The sequence below is a fragment of the Mauremys reevesii genome, linkage group 1 (genome assembly GCF_016161935.1).
Source record: "Mauremys reevesii isolate NIE-2019 linkage group 1, ASM1616193v1, whole genome shotgun sequence".
NCBI lineage: Eukaryota > Metazoa > Chordata > Testudines > Geoemydidae > Mauremys > Mauremys reevesii.
Genome location: NC_052623.1, coordinates 253299269 through 253318485, shown reverse-complemented (window position 1 = coordinate 253318485; position 19217 = coordinate 253299269). Strand labels below are relative to the sequence as shown.

The following is a 19217-nucleotide window of genomic DNA, read 5'->3' as shown; positions in this document are numbered from 1 at the left end:
CTGGGGAGGAAGACCCCAGACAGTAGGAGAGACCCCTGTACACCATCACCGTGCAGCAGCCAGGAATGCTCTTGGGTAGCAAGAGAGAATACTTCTCCTTTCCAGCAGCGAGAATCGAGGGATTCAAATGTATTATTTACCTACTAGCCAGAGGTAAATATGGCAGACTGTTCTTAGAGCTTGCTTACAGGTAGCACCTTGGTAGGAATTCCAACATCCTCCCCGTCCCAACAGCTGGGTGGTGGGTTGATTTCTCACCTAAATGTTGCTTCTGAACAGCAAGAGTGTTCCCCTATTTTCATATCAGTCTTTGGCTAAGCAGTTTAGTCTTTTGGCTACAAGATATGTGGTCATGTTCTCAACACTGTGTGAGAGAGTGGGGTAGCAGCAGATGAAGGGAGTGGATAGAAGAGAGCTTGATGATATATTAAAAAAAATGCTATATTTAGAAAGAAGTTGGTGGGAGAGCTAACAATTTATAGAAGAGAAGGTAGGGAACACAGTGTATGGAAAAAGACACTGAAGACAGCCAAGGAAGGATAGACCATGAATTTTTATAGGGAGGGAGAGAAGGGGGGATGGAAAAATAGCATGAAACCTGGAAAGGATAGAAGGTATGAGGAAAGCAAGAGAGATGGAGTAAGTTGCATTTTAAAGTGTATTAAGTTGATTGGCAGTGATGTTCACTATGGTGCATGATAAACAGTATAAGACTATTTATATTCCCTTAAATGGCAAGGGTTATGGTTTTATGCGGTATAACAGGGCAAGTATTTTCCTGGCCAAGTACTCTGGTCTTTCAAGCTGATAGGTGTATGAGTAAATTTTTCAAGCTCTTACTATCTTTCTAGAACAGTTGGCTGGAAATGGATATGAAACTTTTCTTTGCCCACAACCTATTTCTTTAAAAAACAAAAAACAAAAACAAAAAAACCCACCTTTTAAGGCAACATTAAGACTAAAAGTTTTAAACATAAATCAAGAAATTCAAATGCAAAGCATCTCGGAGACGGGTATACTTTCTCATGTTGCACAGATGCATTTTTCATTGTTAGTTAATTTGTTAAATATATCTCTTACCAGGCAAAAAACTTCACTGAGTTTCAGTTAAGGTTGTAAATATCTGTCAGTTAGGTAACGAAAAAGCCTTTGAGACAATGTTGTAGTTTTCTTAAAGAACACAGGTATTATCCTGAAAAGTCTGTTTAGGTTAGACTGCAAAAAATCAAGAATTAAAAAACGTAAAGATGCAGTATTAAGGATAGACAACCAACTTTGTCTCTGACCCTTCCTCTGACCTACCTTTTTGTGTAAGATCAAACAATTTGAGTTTTTGATATATACTTCAGTGTGCACTTTTGCTCTGAAAAGTGACAGCAAAAATGCCTGTGGATCTGCTTGTTTTGTTTATTCAGAATTCTCTCTTCTGACTTTAATGACTAAAGTACACAGCTAAGATGAAGTGAGCTAAATTTGATTCCTTTGTCTGCATGTTTGTTAGAATTATTTACTAAGTTCTGAACAGTTGAAAGGGAAGGGGGTGCAAAAGTTTAAATGAGGACCTAACTTTCCAGCAGAAGTTCCATTATTTTTGGTGACGTGTGAGAAGGACATAAGCCAGCCTGGCCCTGAATGCCCAACTTGACTTTGCAGGGCTAGTAGTTAGAACAAAGCACATTTGATACTGGAAGTCATTTGAGACACAATAAATATGAAGCGTCTGGCTGCTGTTTCTATAGTCAAACCAAGTCTGCAGCTCTGAACACGCAAAATCTACTTTCTTATATAGACTATGATCTTTCCCCTCACCTGCCCCAACGTGGTTCCTTGCCTGCCACCATCCCCATTGTAGGAGTCTGCATTGGGGTCTTTATTTCATGAAGTCTGCAAGCATATAATATATGTGAAACCACATTAAATGAACGATTCTGCCAATAGACCTTTCCAAGTCTTGTAAAAACCAATAGATTGGTTGTAATCTGGAGTTTCTAGACCTCGCTGTTCTGGAATTTATATAGAACGAGTCAGAAAAGAAATTGGGAAGATATTTAATAAGTGAGATTACTGCCTTGTGTGAACCCCTGTATCTCCAAATCACCTCTTGTACATTTTTTTTGACACTTCAAAGAAAATTAGCTCACTTATGATTCGTAATGTGAAATTTCTGGTAGATGCATCTATTTTTGACAAATTTGAGGGTTGTGATTAAAAAGAGGCTTATAATAGGGCTTTCCACATTAACTGGAAAGAGATTGCCATAATACATTATGGACAATGTGGGTTAGTTCACATTGGTACTATATGAAAGCTCTAAGTTCTTGAGTTTTCAAACTTTAAAAGAAAGATGTTAATAAACAGATTTAAATAGTTCACTGACACCACATCCTCCATTTTCTGTTTGTATCTTACTATATTTAGGTATTACCGAAGATGATGGCATTTTGCTATCAGATCCTCACAGAACCAAACATTGACCCTAGAAAGAAAGACGGAGCATTGCACGTGATGGGATCTCTAGCAGATATTTTACTAAAGGTAAATGGATGAGGGCATACAGTATGTGTATGATCAGAATCTGTTATCAACTGTCCTTTTTAATTCAAAATGTTAATTTTTAAAGTGTGGCTAGCCCGGAAGCACACTTATGAAGTCTGTGAAGTGATTTTTGCTGTAAAATACCAATCTGAAGTTCTTCTTAAAAAAAATAAATTAAAATTACTTCAACCACTTCTTTCTCTTCCCATTTTACAATCAGCCCTTTCTGTCAGACTACCTGCCTTGTTACAGAACAGTTCCTTGTGCTGTCCTGCTTTACTGATGAAATGGGACCATGTTACAAAATATGTTCCAGCAACAATTGGAACCTTGGACACACTGATTACCATGACACCTGTCCATAGCAAAAAACAGCTCCTGCACTTATAGGCTTCTTCTGGTTCTGTAAATAATGTTTAAAGTGTTCCAGCAATATGTTGTGTAGCCTGCCAGCCTCCTATTCTTCAATATGTGCCTCTTGCTCCCACATCAAAATGCCATCTAGAAATTATTCTACATATATTAATGGGATAGAAATAATTCATGTGAAGGCAGAGAATGGTTTTATTAGTCCGGATTTTACAGTTAATATGGGTTACTGAATAATACAGTATATCCAAAAATAAAGACTGCTCCAAACTTAATTTTTTGTTTATTTCAACAGAAGAGTGTATTCAAGGATCAGATGGAGCTGATGCTACAGAATCATGTATTTCCATTGTTCATGTCTAACCTGGGGTATCTCAGAGCAAGAGTAAGTTCACCAAAGTTTATAGACTGCAATATGTGTCAGATTATTTTCTTTTCAGGTTTATTTCACTCTGAATAACAGACTGAAATGTAGCAGTTCCCACATGTCTCAAACAATAATTTACTTCTCAATTTTATCTGAAATGATAGGCAGTAAAACTTATTTATAGACATTTGAAATTCTAGGTGATCCATTTCTGTATGGCTCACTTTCAACTCACTATTTTGATCAAATTGGGAAACTTGAGCACTGGAAATATGGTAACCTCTGGAGGTCCTTATATGATCATTATGTCCAGTTTTGGGCACAACACTTCTAAGAAAGATGTGGATAAAGTGGAGAGACTCCAGAGGAGAGCAACAAAAATAATAAAAGGTTTAGGAAACCTGACCTGTGAGGATATGTTAAAAACTGGGCATGTTTAGTCTTGAGAAGAGAAGTGTGAGGGGGGAACTGATAAGCCTTCATATAAGTTAAGGGCTGTTAAATCTGGATTGTTCTCTATATCCACTGAAGGTAGGACAAGAAGTAATGGGCTTAATCTGCACAAGGGACATTTAGATTAGCTATTAGGAAAATCTTTCTAACTATAAGGATAGTTAAGAACTGGAATAGGTTACCAAGTGAGGTTGTGGAATCTCCATCACGGGAGGTGTTTAAGAACAGGTTAGGCACGCCTGTCAAGGATGGTCTAAACCAAGGTGGGCAAACTTTTTGTCCCAAGGGCCACATTTGGGTGGGGAAATTGCATGCAGGGCCATGAATGTAGGGAATGGGGCAGGGTGTTGGGGTGCGGGAGGGAGTGCAGGGTGTGGGAGGGGGTGCAGTGTGCAGGAAGGGGCTTGGGGCAAGGGGTTGGGGCGGAGGAGGGGTGCGGGGTGTACGAGGAGGCTCAGGCAGGGGGTTGGGATGCAGGAGGGGTGTGGGGTGCGGCAGAGGGCTCAGGACAGGGGTTCGAGGTGCAGCAAGGGACTCAGAGCAGGAGTTCAGGGTGCCAGGAGGGGGATCAGGGCAGGGAGTTGGGGTGCAGGAGGGGTGCGGGGTGTGGCAGGGGGATCAGGGCAGGGGATTGGGATGTGGGGTGCAGAAGGGGTGCGGGCTCCGGCCCGGCACCGCTTACCTGGAGCGGCTCCGGGGTGGCAGAGGCGCTGTGCCGCTAAGGCAGGCTCCCTGCCTGCCCGGGCCAATGGGAGCTTCGGGTGTGGAACCCACAGGCGAGGGCAGCACGCAGAGCGCGCACACACACACACACACACCCAGGGGCCGCAAGGACATGGTGCCGGCCACTTCCAGGAGCGGCACGGCACCACGGAGATGGCAATCCCACAGGCTGGATCCAAAGCCCTGAGGGGTCAGATCTGGCCCGTGGGCCATAGTTTGCCCACCCCTGGTCTAAGCATACTTGGTCCTGTCTCAGCACAGGGTGATGGACTAGATGACCTCTCAAGGTTCCTTTCAGCCCTAAGGAAGTTTTCAGAGAGCAGTTAATGCCTCTTTGAGGATGGGCTGGGTTTAATCCCTAAGCTCTTCCCCCCTGTGCCCACATCAATCAATAATGCGTGATTAATTTTCCTGCTAAGTGTACATCTCGTTGCCTAGGAAGAAAACTTTTAAAAAGTAAATCCCAAGCTCTCTTGTTCCTGATAGAAGTTTAGTATAACAATTACAGTTATATATTGAATCTATAGATGTTTGGGGAAAGGAGCAGAAGAACCACTGTAGTGTGAAACCTGCAGGGTATGTAGTATTGCATGTATACTCTGTAAATGTGCAAACAAAAGAGCAACAATTTAAAACAGATTAAGAACTGTTAGCATGTAACTGAAATTCTTTAAAGAATTCTATAACTATAGTAGCTCCTGACTTGCTTTCTTCTTGTACGACAGTCCTGTTGGGTTCTTCATTCATTCAGCACTTTGAAATTCCACAATGAACTCAACCTAAGGAATGCAGTAGAGCTGGCAAAGAAGAGCTTGATTGATGACAAGGAAATGCCTGTCAAAGTAGAAGCTGCCATAGCTCTTCAGGCATTAATAAGCAATCAGGAGCAAGGTATGCTACAACGGTTCATTGAAGTACATACTGATTATTTTCCCTGCCTAGATGACATGTTGCTATAATTTGCTGTGGATGTCCATAAACAGTTTCTTGCATTTAGAGATATAGATCCCTGGAACACTTAATCACATTTAGACAAGTTAATTTGCCCATTAGCTACAATGTACATCATGAAACATTGGCTACAGATTTTTCTGACAGGTTTCTGAACAAAAGGAAACTGAATCAACACAATTCAGTTAACAAACCGAATGGCATCTTATTTTTTAACATTGAATTGAAACAATGGGTATGTTTAGGGCCAGATACTAGATGTGCATGTCTCTCATGGAAGTAGATCTTTTCTGTGGACAGAATTCTAAGTGGTGGGAGATGTCTAAGTATATATATTATGTAATATGTTTGCATCTAAAAAGTACACGCTATTAGACTGACTCAACTTTTACTTGAAATGAATTGTTTGAAGTGTTTTTGCTTAAGAGAACAGTAAGGGTCCTGATAACTGAGACAGATGGTATATTTGTTTTTATGGAAAGTTGATTTTTCCTAATTTTGTTTTGTTGTCTTATTAGCAAAGGAATATGTAAAGCCGTATGTCAGGCCCGTTATGCAGGAGCTGTTACACATCGTTAGAGAGACAGAAAATGATGATCTTACTAATGTTATCCAGAAGATGATCTGTGAGTACAATCAGGAAGTAGCTACCATCGCTGTTGACATGACACAACACCTGGTAAGAGACAGTAGAACAATATTGTAGTCACAGTTATAGGCCTAGCTTATTAAACATTGTTGCAAGCTTGTTTGTTTTTTTTTTAAAGGGACACTGTCAGGTTTAAAATCATAATTTTAAAAAATTCCCACCTATTGCTTTCAGCTTTTTTGATTATTTAAAATAAAGACTCTTTAAAATCTGATTAGCTTTTCACTGTTTATTCTGTCTCCTTTTGGATTTCAGCTTGGATGATGAAACTACACACGTCATCTAGTTTGTTCTGTTTCAATTCTAGTCTGTTTCACCCTGTGCCTATTCATGCAGTAGCATGATGGCATCAAATTCTGATCTGCATACACTGCATGTGTTAGCTCCCACATAAGCTGTTTTCACTGATGTTTTTAAAACACTTTACTGAAAACCCATCTATCAATAGTAGCTCTTGTAAACCACCCCTCGCCCCCTCCCCCATGTAAATTTTGGGGTTAAACTACCTGACAGTTTCTCTTCAAAAAGTTAAACCTTAGTCCTTAAAATTACAGTAGTTTTGACTGTTTTGATAGCTGTTGTTGTTCTAAAGAAGCCAGGATATTTAATAGCTTTGATTATTTAACTTAAGTGACTTGCCACAGTTAGGTTTATCAGAGGAGGGAGGAGAAGGTTTTTTCAATGTTCCAAACTTCCCCAGTTCCCTTACAGAAGTATCAGGCATGCCTCTCACCACTGGTGGCTTCATCACAGATGTTTTAATAATTTGAGGACACCGCAGCCACTTCGTTATCAGTCAAAGGACAATCCCTAGTTTCCTATGAGGCAAGCTGGAAGTATGAGTTACCTCTAGAATATCTGTCTGTTTACTCTTTTCTCTTCTTCTTTTTTCTTTTTTAAGGCTGAGATATTTGGTAAAGTTCTTCAGAGTGAAGAATATGAGGAAGTGGAGGACAAGACAGTGATGGCAATGGGAATCTTACACACCATTGACACTATTCTAACAGTTGTGGAAGATCACAAAGAGGTGAGATGACTCTCAGTTCACATCTAGTCTTCTCTCATTTTATTCATCACAACAAGCAGTTTTATGTATATATTAAATAGCTTGATTTGAAAAGAGCATGTAATAGTTATGTAGCTTGGTGTATTAGGATCAAGTGACCCTCTCAGTAAACATGAATGTAAAGCTCAATGTAAAATGCTAATTTTCAGTTGTCCAGTACTCATCTTTAAGAGATAATTGACATTTTTGAGGAAATAACACTTAAGCCTTTACTACAGCAAATCTATTACTAGAAAATGTTACAGACTGTTACAAATACATTTTAAGCTAAATTCTCCCCTGAGAATGTTTGTTATAATTCACAGTAACTGCAGTATGATTATTATTGGTAATGGCAACTTTGATGTTGAACTCAGCAGTTACCTGGATGGAATTGATGGATCAACATATTATTGTACTGCAGGATGAGTTCTAGACTTTATATATTCATGAGCTATCTGCAGGAGGAACTTTTTTCCTAAAGCTCAGCTTAGGGTTGCCTTCTGCTTTTTTCTGATTTTACAACTGTGTCCATTGAGGTACAAAGGAGGTCAGTTGACTTGCCCCAATGTCACACAGTTGTTGGGTAGTTCTGAGCTTAGCTGGTATTACCGCACGAAGATGTTTTGTCCTTGATCTGTGGTTTTCAAACTGGGGTATGCATACCCATGGGGTATGTGAGCTCTTGTCAGTGGGTAAGCAAGAAAAATCTTGAAATGGTGGACAATGCATTTTATTTAGTACAGAGGATTTCAAACTGTGGGGTACGTCACCCTAAGGGGGCATGAAGGGACATTGGGGTGGGGACAGCTCTGCACAGCTGGGCTCGGGGACGGAGTGCCACCTCCACCCCATGACTTGCTTGTGGCAGGTCTTGGGGAGGAAGTGCTGCCTCCACCCCCTGATTCACCTCAGGCCAAACCCCACTTTGAATTACAATTTTTGGTTGTGCCCCCCCAACCCTGGGGTGGCCCATTGAGGTGAGTCGGGGGTGGAGGTGGCGCTCCCTCCCTGAGCCCTGCTGCACAGGGCCTGACACCCCCCAGTGTTCCTCTAGGTTTTTTTGAATGTTTGAAAACATGACCCTGCGTGCCTCTCACCACTTGTCACCTGTGCGTGTCTCAGATGGGGTAGACCAGGGGTAGATACGGTAGACCAGGGGTCGGCAACCTCTGGCACGCGCCTCGCTAGGGTAAGCACCCTGGCAGGCCAGGCCAGTTTGTTTACCTGCCACATTGGCAGGTTCAGCGGACCACGGCTCCCACTGGCCGCGGTTCGCCGTCCCAGGCCAATGGGGGCGGCGGGAAGCGCCGCGGGCCAAGGTTGCCGACCCCTGCAGTAGACTATTCGGAAAGGGGAACACAGCCTAAAACGTTTGAAAACCACTGTCCTAGATCATGCTGCTTCCTTGGTTATACAAGTTCTCATCATAAGAAGTAAACCTATTTTTGAGACATATCAGTCATCTGACAAGAAATGTCTGAAAAGATTTTCTTGGTGACCACTGCATTTCATCTAAGATTTCAAAGCATCTTCAGTTTTTCATAAAAGAGCTTTTTCCATCTTTTAAGAAATAGAATGGAAACTAGGATCTAAAATGAGCTTTAATACTGGTAGCTTGAAATACTGTTCTTTGGGGTTTGTTCAGCTTTTAGTCTAGTGGGCATCTATGTTAAGTTAGTCTTTTTGTGAGAAATTAGCAGCTCATTGTTTTGTAGTATGCAGCACAAGATAATGCTTAACACTTTATCTCAGGATCTTTTACACATACATGAACGCTACAATTTAATGCCTTTTAATGGAAATAGGCTATGGCCAAGATTTGAAAAAGAACCTAAAATTAGACTCTTAAATCTGTATTTAGGCACCTAAAGAATTGGCCTGACTTTCAAAAGCACAAGATGCTCCATGGGACTACCTGTGCTTAAAGCTGAGCATATGCTCAAGAGCTTTGCTAGACTGGGGGCAGAGTGTTCCACACATTGCAGGCGTGAGTCCTTAATGAATGTGTCTGTTAATAAAATTAAATGTCCATGTTTGTTGGTTTTATGTAGGCTTCTAATGTGGACCTACACTTCTCTTTTGTGACTCTGACAGTTTTCACCCCTAAAAACATTCTCCTTGCCCAACAACAATAAAATAGCTACTCACAGTAAAACCTGCTCATTCCAGCAAATGGCGCCCTTTTCCCCAACACAATCATATACTGTCTTCTGGGAAGTTCGGTATGGGCCACAGGCAGGAACATCTTTTCTTTTTTTCTTGCTCTTTTTCCCTTCACCCCATTCCTTTTCTTCCCTCCTATATGTTTTTTGTGCAGAGGTCTGTCTTCAGACCCTTTGGATGCAGCAGCTGGAACAAGGGGCTGCTCTTCAAGTGTGACAGAGCTTTCAGCTAGTGTATGGGTAGCAACTATTAGTTAGAAAGTATTACAATGATGATCAGTCTGTTAAGTAAGCAGTTCTAAGAACGATATTCGGGAAAACTAATTTTTAAAATAGCTGAGTACTTATAACTGAGTGTGTCCCTGTAACATTCTGATGATAGTTGAAAGCGTTTAAACCAGGATGGAAACTCTCTTTTCCTTGAAAGAACTGCGTAGTCAAACTGAATTAATCAAGTGGATGGATCCAGTTACTCTGATTGTAGCTTTTTAAATAAACTGTCTTATTTTTATTTCAGATAACTCAACAGTTGGAGAGCATTTGTTTACAGATCATTGGCCTCGTTTTGCAGAAACACGTAATAGGTATATGCAGAAGCTGGCTTTTTGAAGTATCCAGTTTGTTTTATATGGCAGAAAAAAGTTACTAATGAAATATTTTTAAATCTAACAGAGCAAATAGTACTGTCTTCCTGCCAAGTACTTTGTCAGGATTTAAGCTCAGGCTTGAATAAGCCACTTCTCTCAGGACTAAAGGAAGTTCATTTTTGGTTCTTATTTGTGTATCCTGAGCTCCTGTTTTCATGTTACTAAAACTACTACATTCAATTGCATTCGTTTCTGTGTATTGGAGCACTGAAAAGCATCAAACTCAGTTCCCTATAAAATTTTAACTTGATTTGAAATTAAGGGGAAGTGACCTTTGGTTACATTTATGCTCCCAGCAGTTCCATATATTAAAAAGCTTTAGAGTTTTATGGCAAAGCCTGTAAATTAGAACAAATCCTTAGAGAATGGAAAAAAGTGTGAACATGTTTTAGAAACAATTTCTTTAGTTCATTGGTAATGCATTTTTTCAATGCTTATAAGAAACTAAATACAGTGTGATGCCTCTTTTTTTGGAATTTTTCAGTCCATATTCTTCAGTCTCTTACTATATAACATTTTACCTTTCCAAAGCTGTCTGCTCATTGCTGTATGGCCTGAGGGCATGTGTTTGAGAGATTATGGTATTTGCAAGCAAAACTTCTCTTTTACAGACCCCTACCTCAAATTTTCTTCTCTTCAGAGTTTTATGAAGAAATTCTCTCCTTGGCATACAGTTTGACGTGCCAGATGATTTCCCCCCAAATGTGGCAGCTTTTAGGCGTTCTATTTGAAGTTTTCCAGCAGGATTGCTTTGAATACTTCGCAGGTATGACTGTTCCCCAGGCTGTAGTGCATTGTAACTGTTAGCTTTTTGAAGTTGCATCCGCAATCTTATGGAGTTACTTCCTTTTAGTCTGTATTAGTGAAAAGAGTACGTGCTTGAGCCTTGTTGTGAACACCCCAGTCCAACATGGTGAGCTAATGCCACTGTTCTTTGCTTGGAGAAATGTGGCCGAATAAGTCAATTTTACACATTGTAGTAAGTCCACAGCTCAAAGGAAAATCCTAAAAATTATGGAACGATCAATTCGTTAGCTAAAATGTAGTTATGTCTGTTCTAATTCTTTTTCTCTATCTATATTTAAAAATCCCATCTTGCAAAGCCATCTGCTAGCACAGATAGCTGTATGCAGAAGCTTTAGGACTCCTGTCATGTTCAGGGGTCCAAACTAGTAGATCCCATTGCCGGGTCAGGGCCTTAATGGTTAGAGTTTTGGGGGGTTTGGTTTTATATAAAATCTTTTCTTGTTTTTTTTAGATATGATGCCTCTCATGCACAATTATGTGACCATCGACACTGATACTTTACTGTCTAATCCAAAACATTTAGAAATCATTTACACTATGTGTAAAAAGGTAAGACTTGTATTCCTTGTCATAGTCCTCACCCTTGATATTTGAGCACCAAATATTCAAAATAAGAGTGACCAAAGCTTGCCAGTTGGTGGTTGTTGATTGATCAAGGTGAAAAGATAAGCCTTAGCTCGGTTCCCAGTGGACACATCACATAAACCATTTCCACAATTGTAACTGATCTCCTCCTCAGAGAGGCCACGGTTTAAATGGACATGGGAATTGAATTCCCCCTTTCATCCATGAAGCATGTGGATAGACCATTATGGAAGAAACTTGCCATGCTGTTGCTCATGTTGTACCTGTTCTGTGTAAAACAGGATTTCACTTTGCCAGACTATTAATCTGCCATTATTCACCAAAACTGAAATCACATAGCAGAAAATACCAATTATCAAGGATACTCATAATAACTTTTAAAATAATGTTTTCTTCAAGAAAAGGACAAGCACTGAAATAACATAATGGAAAAATGTTAATATTTGTAAAGAATTATATGGATTTTGCAAACTCTAAGGTCACAGTTTGAATTTTCCAGTCTTGTGCTCCTTCACCATGGTTTCTTATATATACATCTCTCCATACACATGCTCTCTCGTGTGTCTATGTGTATTTTCACAGCAGATTGCATACAATGTTGTTGGGCTGAATTATCATTCTTGTTGTTAGGTATTAACTGGAGATGCAGGAGAAGATGCAGAGTGTCATGCAGCCAAACTTTTAGAAGTAATTGTTCTTCAGTGCAAAGGGCGGTGTATTGACCAGGTAATATATTACAAACAGCCTTTTATAGATTTGATGCTGTGTAAACGCTTCAATATAAATGCAACCAGATTCATAGGAGTTTAGTAGATGAAAAATGTAGATTTAAGGAACAAATGTAGGAAATCAGATATTCTAAATGGAATTGTCCTCCAGCACACTGACTGTGCAGAGTGTAAATGAGTTCAAGAGATTTTTTTGGATTTGTTTCTCATGGAGGAGATTAAAGGACATGGCATCTTGAAAAAGCAAGAAAATAGGATTAAAACTGAACAATAAAAAACTGGTACCTTGGGTAGGATTCTCTTTCTGTTTCCTAAATTTTGTCCTGATAGCATTGCTTTGTTGCGAATTGAATGAGAAATTTTAATACATTGCTATGATTTAGAATTTAATCATGCAAGTCAAACTACTGGAGTTGTTTCCTACAGCAATATGAACTCAGATTTTTTTTATTATTAGTGCTGCATTTTGAATTGCCGTATATGCTGTAAAATCTATAACTTAGTATTTGCAGTATGTATGGATTGTGGTTGCTGTGAGTACCGTAACTATAAATTTCCTGGATCTTTGTCTACACATTTTCAACCACTATCTGGAGCAGTGTATTTTTCACATTAAGGGCTAAATTCTTCTTTGTTATTTTTGTGTAAAGCCCCAGCTCTGCACAGCAAGAACAGATTGTGTCCATTTGTTCCTGGACCCTTACATTTACTGGATAATTCTGGAGTTAATTTAATTGAAATTAGTAGAATTCCACTCATGTAAATCTGGAGTAATTGAAGGGAAAATTTTGCTCGGAATTTTTTTTTAAATGAGAAATCTGAAAGGGGTGGAATTAAATCACATACATTTTCAATGAAATTAATGTGTAAAAGCGCCACATCTTTGCTAATGAAATGATTGCACATTGAAATCAAAACTTTCTCCCTTGCTCATAAAGATGGGATATACCTGCACCTTCTTATAGGGAACTGTTTATTTCATAATCTAGCCATACAAACTTGTGCAATGCAAATATCTGAATAACCATACTCTTTGCAGACTTTTGTAAGAAGTTTTTCACCATACTTTGTTACAATTTGGCAGAATATATATTTCTTGCTGAGGCTTATGTACATGCCTAGTGAAGCTTTAAAACTAAGAAGTTTTTGATTTATCTTAGGACAAGAATATATTTGAGCTCTTATCCCAAAGCTTGAAAATGCCTTTTATACACTCTAAAACAAATCCTACCAAATTTCCCCAAAATATTTTACCTTGGTGTTGAGATTAGCCATAACTTTTAGTCCAAAGGGTAATTGTTTTAGAAAGCTTTATAAGCACGCAAACAGAGTCTTAAGGTGAAGGTATACTCTTGCTTTTATATTGGGAAATGAATATACTGTACTATTATGAGCTACAAGCAGATTTCCAGTTGACTCTTTGTCTTCAGCAGGTTCGAGACTGATAAGTGCTTTTAAATTGTCATGCAAACTGGCAGTGTTTTTAACATTTAATTTTTTCCCCTCCTGTGTCCCCAGTGTATCCCACTCTTTGTAGAAGCTGTGCTAGAGCGATTAACTCGAGGAGTTAAAACAAGTGAGCTTCGTACCATGTGTCTTCAGGTTGCCATAGCTGCCCTTTACTACAATCCTGACCTACTTCTGCACACGTTAGAGAACATCAGATTTCCACACAACCCTGAGCCCATCACAGCGCAGTTCATAAACCAATGGATGAATGACACAGATTGTTTTCTTGGGCAAGTATTAAGTCTTTTTCTTAAAATCCTTGTTTATCATTTCTTGGCAGCAGATTTCTGAGCTTGTTTTGAATCCCTAGTCACATTGATTCAAGAAATTAAATTCCAAAGCTAAGTTTAAATAACAGTAACCCACACCAAAAAAATCTAAGTGCTGTGGTGCAGTTAAAGGTTACCTGCACGTATTAAGTATTTCTTTTCTGTTACATGCTGAGTAGTATCCTGCATAGCAAGTATAAGATGGTATTGAGCACTTAATCAATTTTAGCCTCTCAGGTGCCTGAGGTTACAGAACATCTGCCTCTGCATGAGACTGCCCAGTATGCACTGTGCTGGGGATCTCAGTCACTGAAGTATAGAACCAACCCAGCAGGATTTCAGGGAAATGATTGGGTTTTTTCTGAGTATGTGGAGTGTTTATACAACTTCTTTCTATTCTAAATTTTTAAAGTGCGCTGAATGTAGTGTGAGATTTTTTTTATTTTTATTTTTTTAAAATAACCCAAACCATCCCCAACCAAAAAAATCCTCTACTCTGTTCCTAGTCATGCTCCCCCCGCCCCCTCAAAAAAGAGGCTGGCTGGCTTCATGAGTCAAAAGGGACTCCACGGTTGACATTGCCAACATAGTGCGTACTGTGGCATCTCAGCGAGCTGTAGGTATCTGCAATCATTTGTGGCCCAAAAAGGCAAAGTCTAACATCCATTACATGCTGAATGGCTTGCGCCCTTAATTCAGGACATTTAGCACATAATATTTTTGAAAGATAATGTTTTTTCTAAAGTTTGTTGAAGCAGTGGTTTGTGTGGAGCCGATTGTTTTTCTTAGGCAGTTATTGGCTAAATGTTGGGCAGCATCTCACCATGAAAGTCATTCCGATCCAAGACTGGAGATATAATTAGCTTTCTGAGCCAATTCGTTACAACAGTGTAGTAAAGTCTTAGTACCATATGTAGTCTGGAAAAATTACTTAGTTTTGGGGGTGTCCTCTAGGACCCCACACTCATTCTTCCTCCTTTTACTTGGAGTTTTTCCCCAAGGTCCTTGCATTGCTTTGACCCTCTCTCCTAGCTGAAACTCTTTAGCGCTGCTGTCAGCTTCAGCCAGAGAATGTGTGCATTATTGGCTGCAGTGGCTGAGCTGGTGCAGGGTGTGTTGAGACAAACAACACAAACAGTTTTGATTAACACAATACATATTGCACGTGGGTTACTTTGGTAGAGGCAGGTGGGGCATAACCAAAAAACAACTGAGAGGTAAAATGTCTCTTGACATTCCGGATGCTTGAAAGGCATATGCCACATGCGTAGAGTAGGTAGGTTTATCTCTCTCTTCCTCTTCTTTACTTTTTAAAATGTATTACTTAAAGGACACAGTTGGGAAGGGGAACAGTTTGTAGGCTGCAGCAAAGCGGGGAAACCCAACATTTCTCAGAGGTTTTGGTGAACTTCCAGGTCCTGTGTGCACATTTTGCCAATTGAACCAACACTGCCAGCATAGCAATGTGGCAGAGAGGCCAGTTGCTGCAGTATAATTTGGCTATAGACAGGTGCCCAATGGAAAATCTCATCCTAGTATTGTCTGTTAGGTAATGGTTTAGTTAGGATTGGTTGGGGAAAGTAATATAGCTTGAAAGAAATGTGAAGTGTGTCACTTACAAAGGTTGCTTGAACTGATGATTGAAAAGTAGGGCGGATATTTTTTGACGATGTTGGCAATCTCGTATTAAGGAATTCATATACATTTCTTATACATGGCCAAACACTTCTGTATGTCAGTTTGGAAAGTTGAGAATCTCCTCTGTCCAATGGTATAAAGCTCCAGTTTCTTGCTGTGCTGGATTACAAGGCATTGGAGCTGAAGCCTCACTGCTCTAAAGCCTTGACTGCCAAGGGGGAGGGATGGAGAGTGAATTCCGTACTTCAAGAGAAAAGATGGATAGGTCTCTTCTTCACGTATCTGTCCACATGGATCCCATTTCTGGTTTGCACATGTCCTGGATGCAGGAGGGAGATTGGGTTCTTCTGGCCAGCAATGTCCACACCAGCACCCTGGATGCTCTCACTCCCCTTCCTTAACCAAGGACATAAGGGGCAGAGCAGTTCCAACCATCCCTCTGTTCCTTCAAACAGCTCTTGCTATGTCTCCTTTTATTGTGCTCTATACAACTTAAATCTCTTTCGTATGTATAGTTAGTATATTATAGATAGCATAAATTGTTAGTTTTTCTGGTTATTTTTATGCCTGTTGGCTTAAAACCCCCTAAAGCATGACTTGTTAATGTTAGGGACTTCCCCAGTACTGGATCTAGCTTCTGTGGCTGAAGCAAAGTCTGTGGGGTTCAAAACTTGCCCCTCCTTGTGATGCTCTAATTCCACTGAAGGATGGTCAAATGAAATGCCTCTTTTGCCTTGAGGGAGTGGGTAGCTCAACAGATGTTGAATTTTATCATTCCTTTTTAAAAAGAATTCAGAAGGCAAAAGAGCCTTAAACTCCTCCTCCTAGAGCATTCAATGGGAGCCTCCTTAGAACTGGAGGAAAAAGGCTCTAATAGGCTTCATCCCTGAGTGCTCCTGTTAGCCATGTTAAATTCCAAGTCATCAAAGGCTTATCTCCCGTAAGAAAGATTCCAGACCACAGTGGACCTTGTCAACCACCAGCAGGCTCATTCAAAGACATTCGTAAAAGCATGGCTCATGCTTCTGAGTCATATGACTTTCTATGCCTACATGATGTAGTTTGCTAGACTTCAGCTATGCTTCATGCAAGGATGGTTAAAATCAGTGTATTTGCCAAGCAAACATCACATGGCCATGCAGGAAACAATCCCACAAGAAGTTGTGTCCCCATTAAACTGGAGGAAAGACGCATTACAGGTGTTTAAGGGAGTACCCTTCTCCTCCCCTCTGCCAACCAAGGCTCTGCTCAGGGATGAGCAGCTCATTTAGAGCACTTACAGGCTCTGGGCGTGTGGTCTCAGCAAGTAGCTCATCTGTATGTAACTGTTCTGGAACTCGGAGCATGCAGAGCGTTCCTTTCCTCTCTTCAGGGATCTGCAGTCCAAGTGCTGACAGACAACATCACAGAGGGCGGAGCAAGTCATCTCTGCTCTGGCAGGAAGCTGTTCGGCTTTGGACTTGGTGTATTACTGTAAAGAAAGTAACTGTTCTTTTAGGTTTATTTAAAAATACGGTGACTCTTTGGAGCTGCTAGTGACTTGGAGTGCTAGAACTAATCTGTGGGGGTGCAGGGGTTGAGCTAGATTAGACTGCCCTGTATAGATGAAGCATAAATAGAGTGTATCCCCTGGATATTGCACATTTGTGGGTACATATTTGTACGTATATAATGTGCTTTGTTTGGATTGTTTCATGTAGACTGAAATATGTATTGTGTAGTTATTTAAGATTGAATTAGAGTGAGGGTGCTGAAGAGACCTGTAAAACCCTGTGTACGTGTGTTATTTGCCATCTTTTCCTCCATGGTCTGAAATTTGAATGAGCCATATTTTGCATGCTCAGTGTTTACTCTTCCTAGTAAAGATTCTTCTACAGAAACTAAAGTGAAAAGGAAAACTTAATTTTGGTTTGGACATGTGATAAATCAATAGTTGAATTCTCTAAAAGCTGAATAAGAATGTTTAGTTGATGAATAGGAATCAAAAGAGCTAGGATTTCACTCATAATCTTTTAAAAACTGATGATTTGTATTTATTTAAGCAGAAGATCTGATATAGGAAATTCAGGCTGGTCCAAACTCTGTAACCTAAAGGAAATGGCTAATTAGCTGCAACTCCGAAAGGAAATGCATTGATGTGACTGAAAGAAAATTGATTCTTAACACGACAGAGGCAGCTAATTAGTATAAGAAAGTCTTGCTGGTTTCTCTTTGAATTTCCTAGGATTCAATTTAAAGTAGAAAAGATCCTTTAGCTCCTTCTGTTTATTACTGAAACAAGCATTTGTGGGCTACAGAAGGGCTTGCAGATTACGAAGACTGCACACAACATGTTAAAAATAGACTTGCCTTATGGTAGTATGTTGTGCTTCCATTTGGGGAACAGTCTGGATCCTTAGCACTCCAGGCTGAGAGTGCTGTTCAGGTAGCAAGGAAAGTGCATGTGTGGTGGAAGAGTGTTTTACATTGCTGACCAAGTGACTCAGGATCAACACTAGCGAACACCTCAGGGAATTTTGTCTAGGCCACCTCATGCAGGTGGAAGGATTGCTTCAGTCTGGGCCTGTGGTGGGGAGAGACTAGATGGATGCTGGAGCTTCCTTCCCCACTACAAAAAATATCCTATTTGGTTTGTTAAATCTTCTTGATACTTGATACAGACTCAGCATAACAGACTGCTGAACTTTGAGTAAGATGATGACTAATTCTGCTATTCATCTGTGGCTGACAGGAAGAAGAAGCAGTTCTTCCTTTGTCTCAAATTCACTAAAATTGGCCTGGTGCCTGAGTTTCAACTATCCTTCTGGGACCTCTAACACCACAATATATTTCAAGAGCACACATTCCTTCTTGCAACTGCTCATTTAAATGCTTGAAAACATAGGGAAAGACGTATTCTATATTTGTGAAAGTGTTTGGGTTAGCTCCTAAGTATTACCATTTAAAATGGATTTATTCTTGAGTCCTCTAGTCTCCTTTATTGTCCAAGAAGGGGAATTTACTAGGAAGTGGAGGCACTAATTACTATGGCTTCTTGAATTTTTGCAATGTTCTATTTTGGAGTTGGCATTACATGACTGTAAGGCATTGACACATACACCTCTACCCTGATATAACGTGGGATCGCATACAACGTGGTAAAGCTCTGACATGCTGCTCTGAGCAGCGTGTTAAGGGTGCCGGGCTAGGCCGGGGCCGAGGGGTTCGATAAGGGGCAGAGGTTCTCGGTGGTGGTCAGGGGCTCCCCCCCTTCCAGGGTATGGGGGGCAGGAGCTGTGGGAGGGCACTTTTTGGGGGCCCTGCAGTCCCAGAGTGGCCCGAGAGATTAGCAGGGGGCCGGGAGCAGCCTGCTCTGCTTCCCTCGCCCCGACCCCGGCTGTGTTGCTTGGGGGAAGGGATCCTCCCCTCCCCCCCCGCACTCACCGGCAGCGGGAAGCGGAGTGCCACAGCTGGGAGGTGGCAGATGGAGCGGACTGAGGCCGCATCACTCCACTTCCCACCGCCAGTGAGTGCGGAGGGTGTCCTTTCCCCAACCTCCCTGCATTCACCGGTGGTGGGAAGTGGAGCAGCCCAGCCCCAGCCAGCTCCACTCCGCCAGCTCCCAGCCGTGACGCTTCACTTCCCGCTGCCGGTGAGTGCAGGACCTTTCCCCAGCCGTCTCCCAGCAACACGGCTGGGGCCGGGGCAAGGAAAGTGGAGCGGGCTGGGGCCACGTCGCTCCGCTTCCCGCTGCAGGTGAGTGCGGGGGGGCATCCTTTCCCCAAACTCCCCACACTC

General features: G+C 40.9%; 1 protein-coding gene across 3 annotated transcripts in view; it reads left to right on the top strand.

Annotated features, from left to right (window-relative positions):
* IPO8 (importin 8) overlaps positions 1-19217 on the top strand; it is a 77147-nt gene that overhangs the window by 43745 nt on the left and 14185 nt on the right. For all 3 annotated transcript variants that reach the window (XM_039497785.1, XM_039497777.1, XM_039497794.1), the window contains 10 exons: positions 2419-2535; positions 3200-3289; positions 5173-5338; positions 5917-6077; positions 6949-7074; positions 9775-9841; positions 10545-10670; positions 11163-11260; positions 11927-12022; positions 13543-13763. In XM_039497785.1, coding sequence (XP_039353719.1) covers positions 2419-2535; positions 3200-3289; positions 5173-5338; positions 5917-6077; positions 6949-7074; positions 9775-9841; positions 10545-10670; positions 11163-11260; positions 11927-12022; positions 13543-13763 — 1268 coding nt within the window. The remainder of the gene's footprint in view (positions 1-2418; positions 2536-3199; positions 3290-5172; positions 5339-5916; positions 6078-6948; positions 7075-9774; positions 9842-10544; positions 10671-11162; positions 11261-11926; positions 12023-13542; positions 13764-19217) is intronic.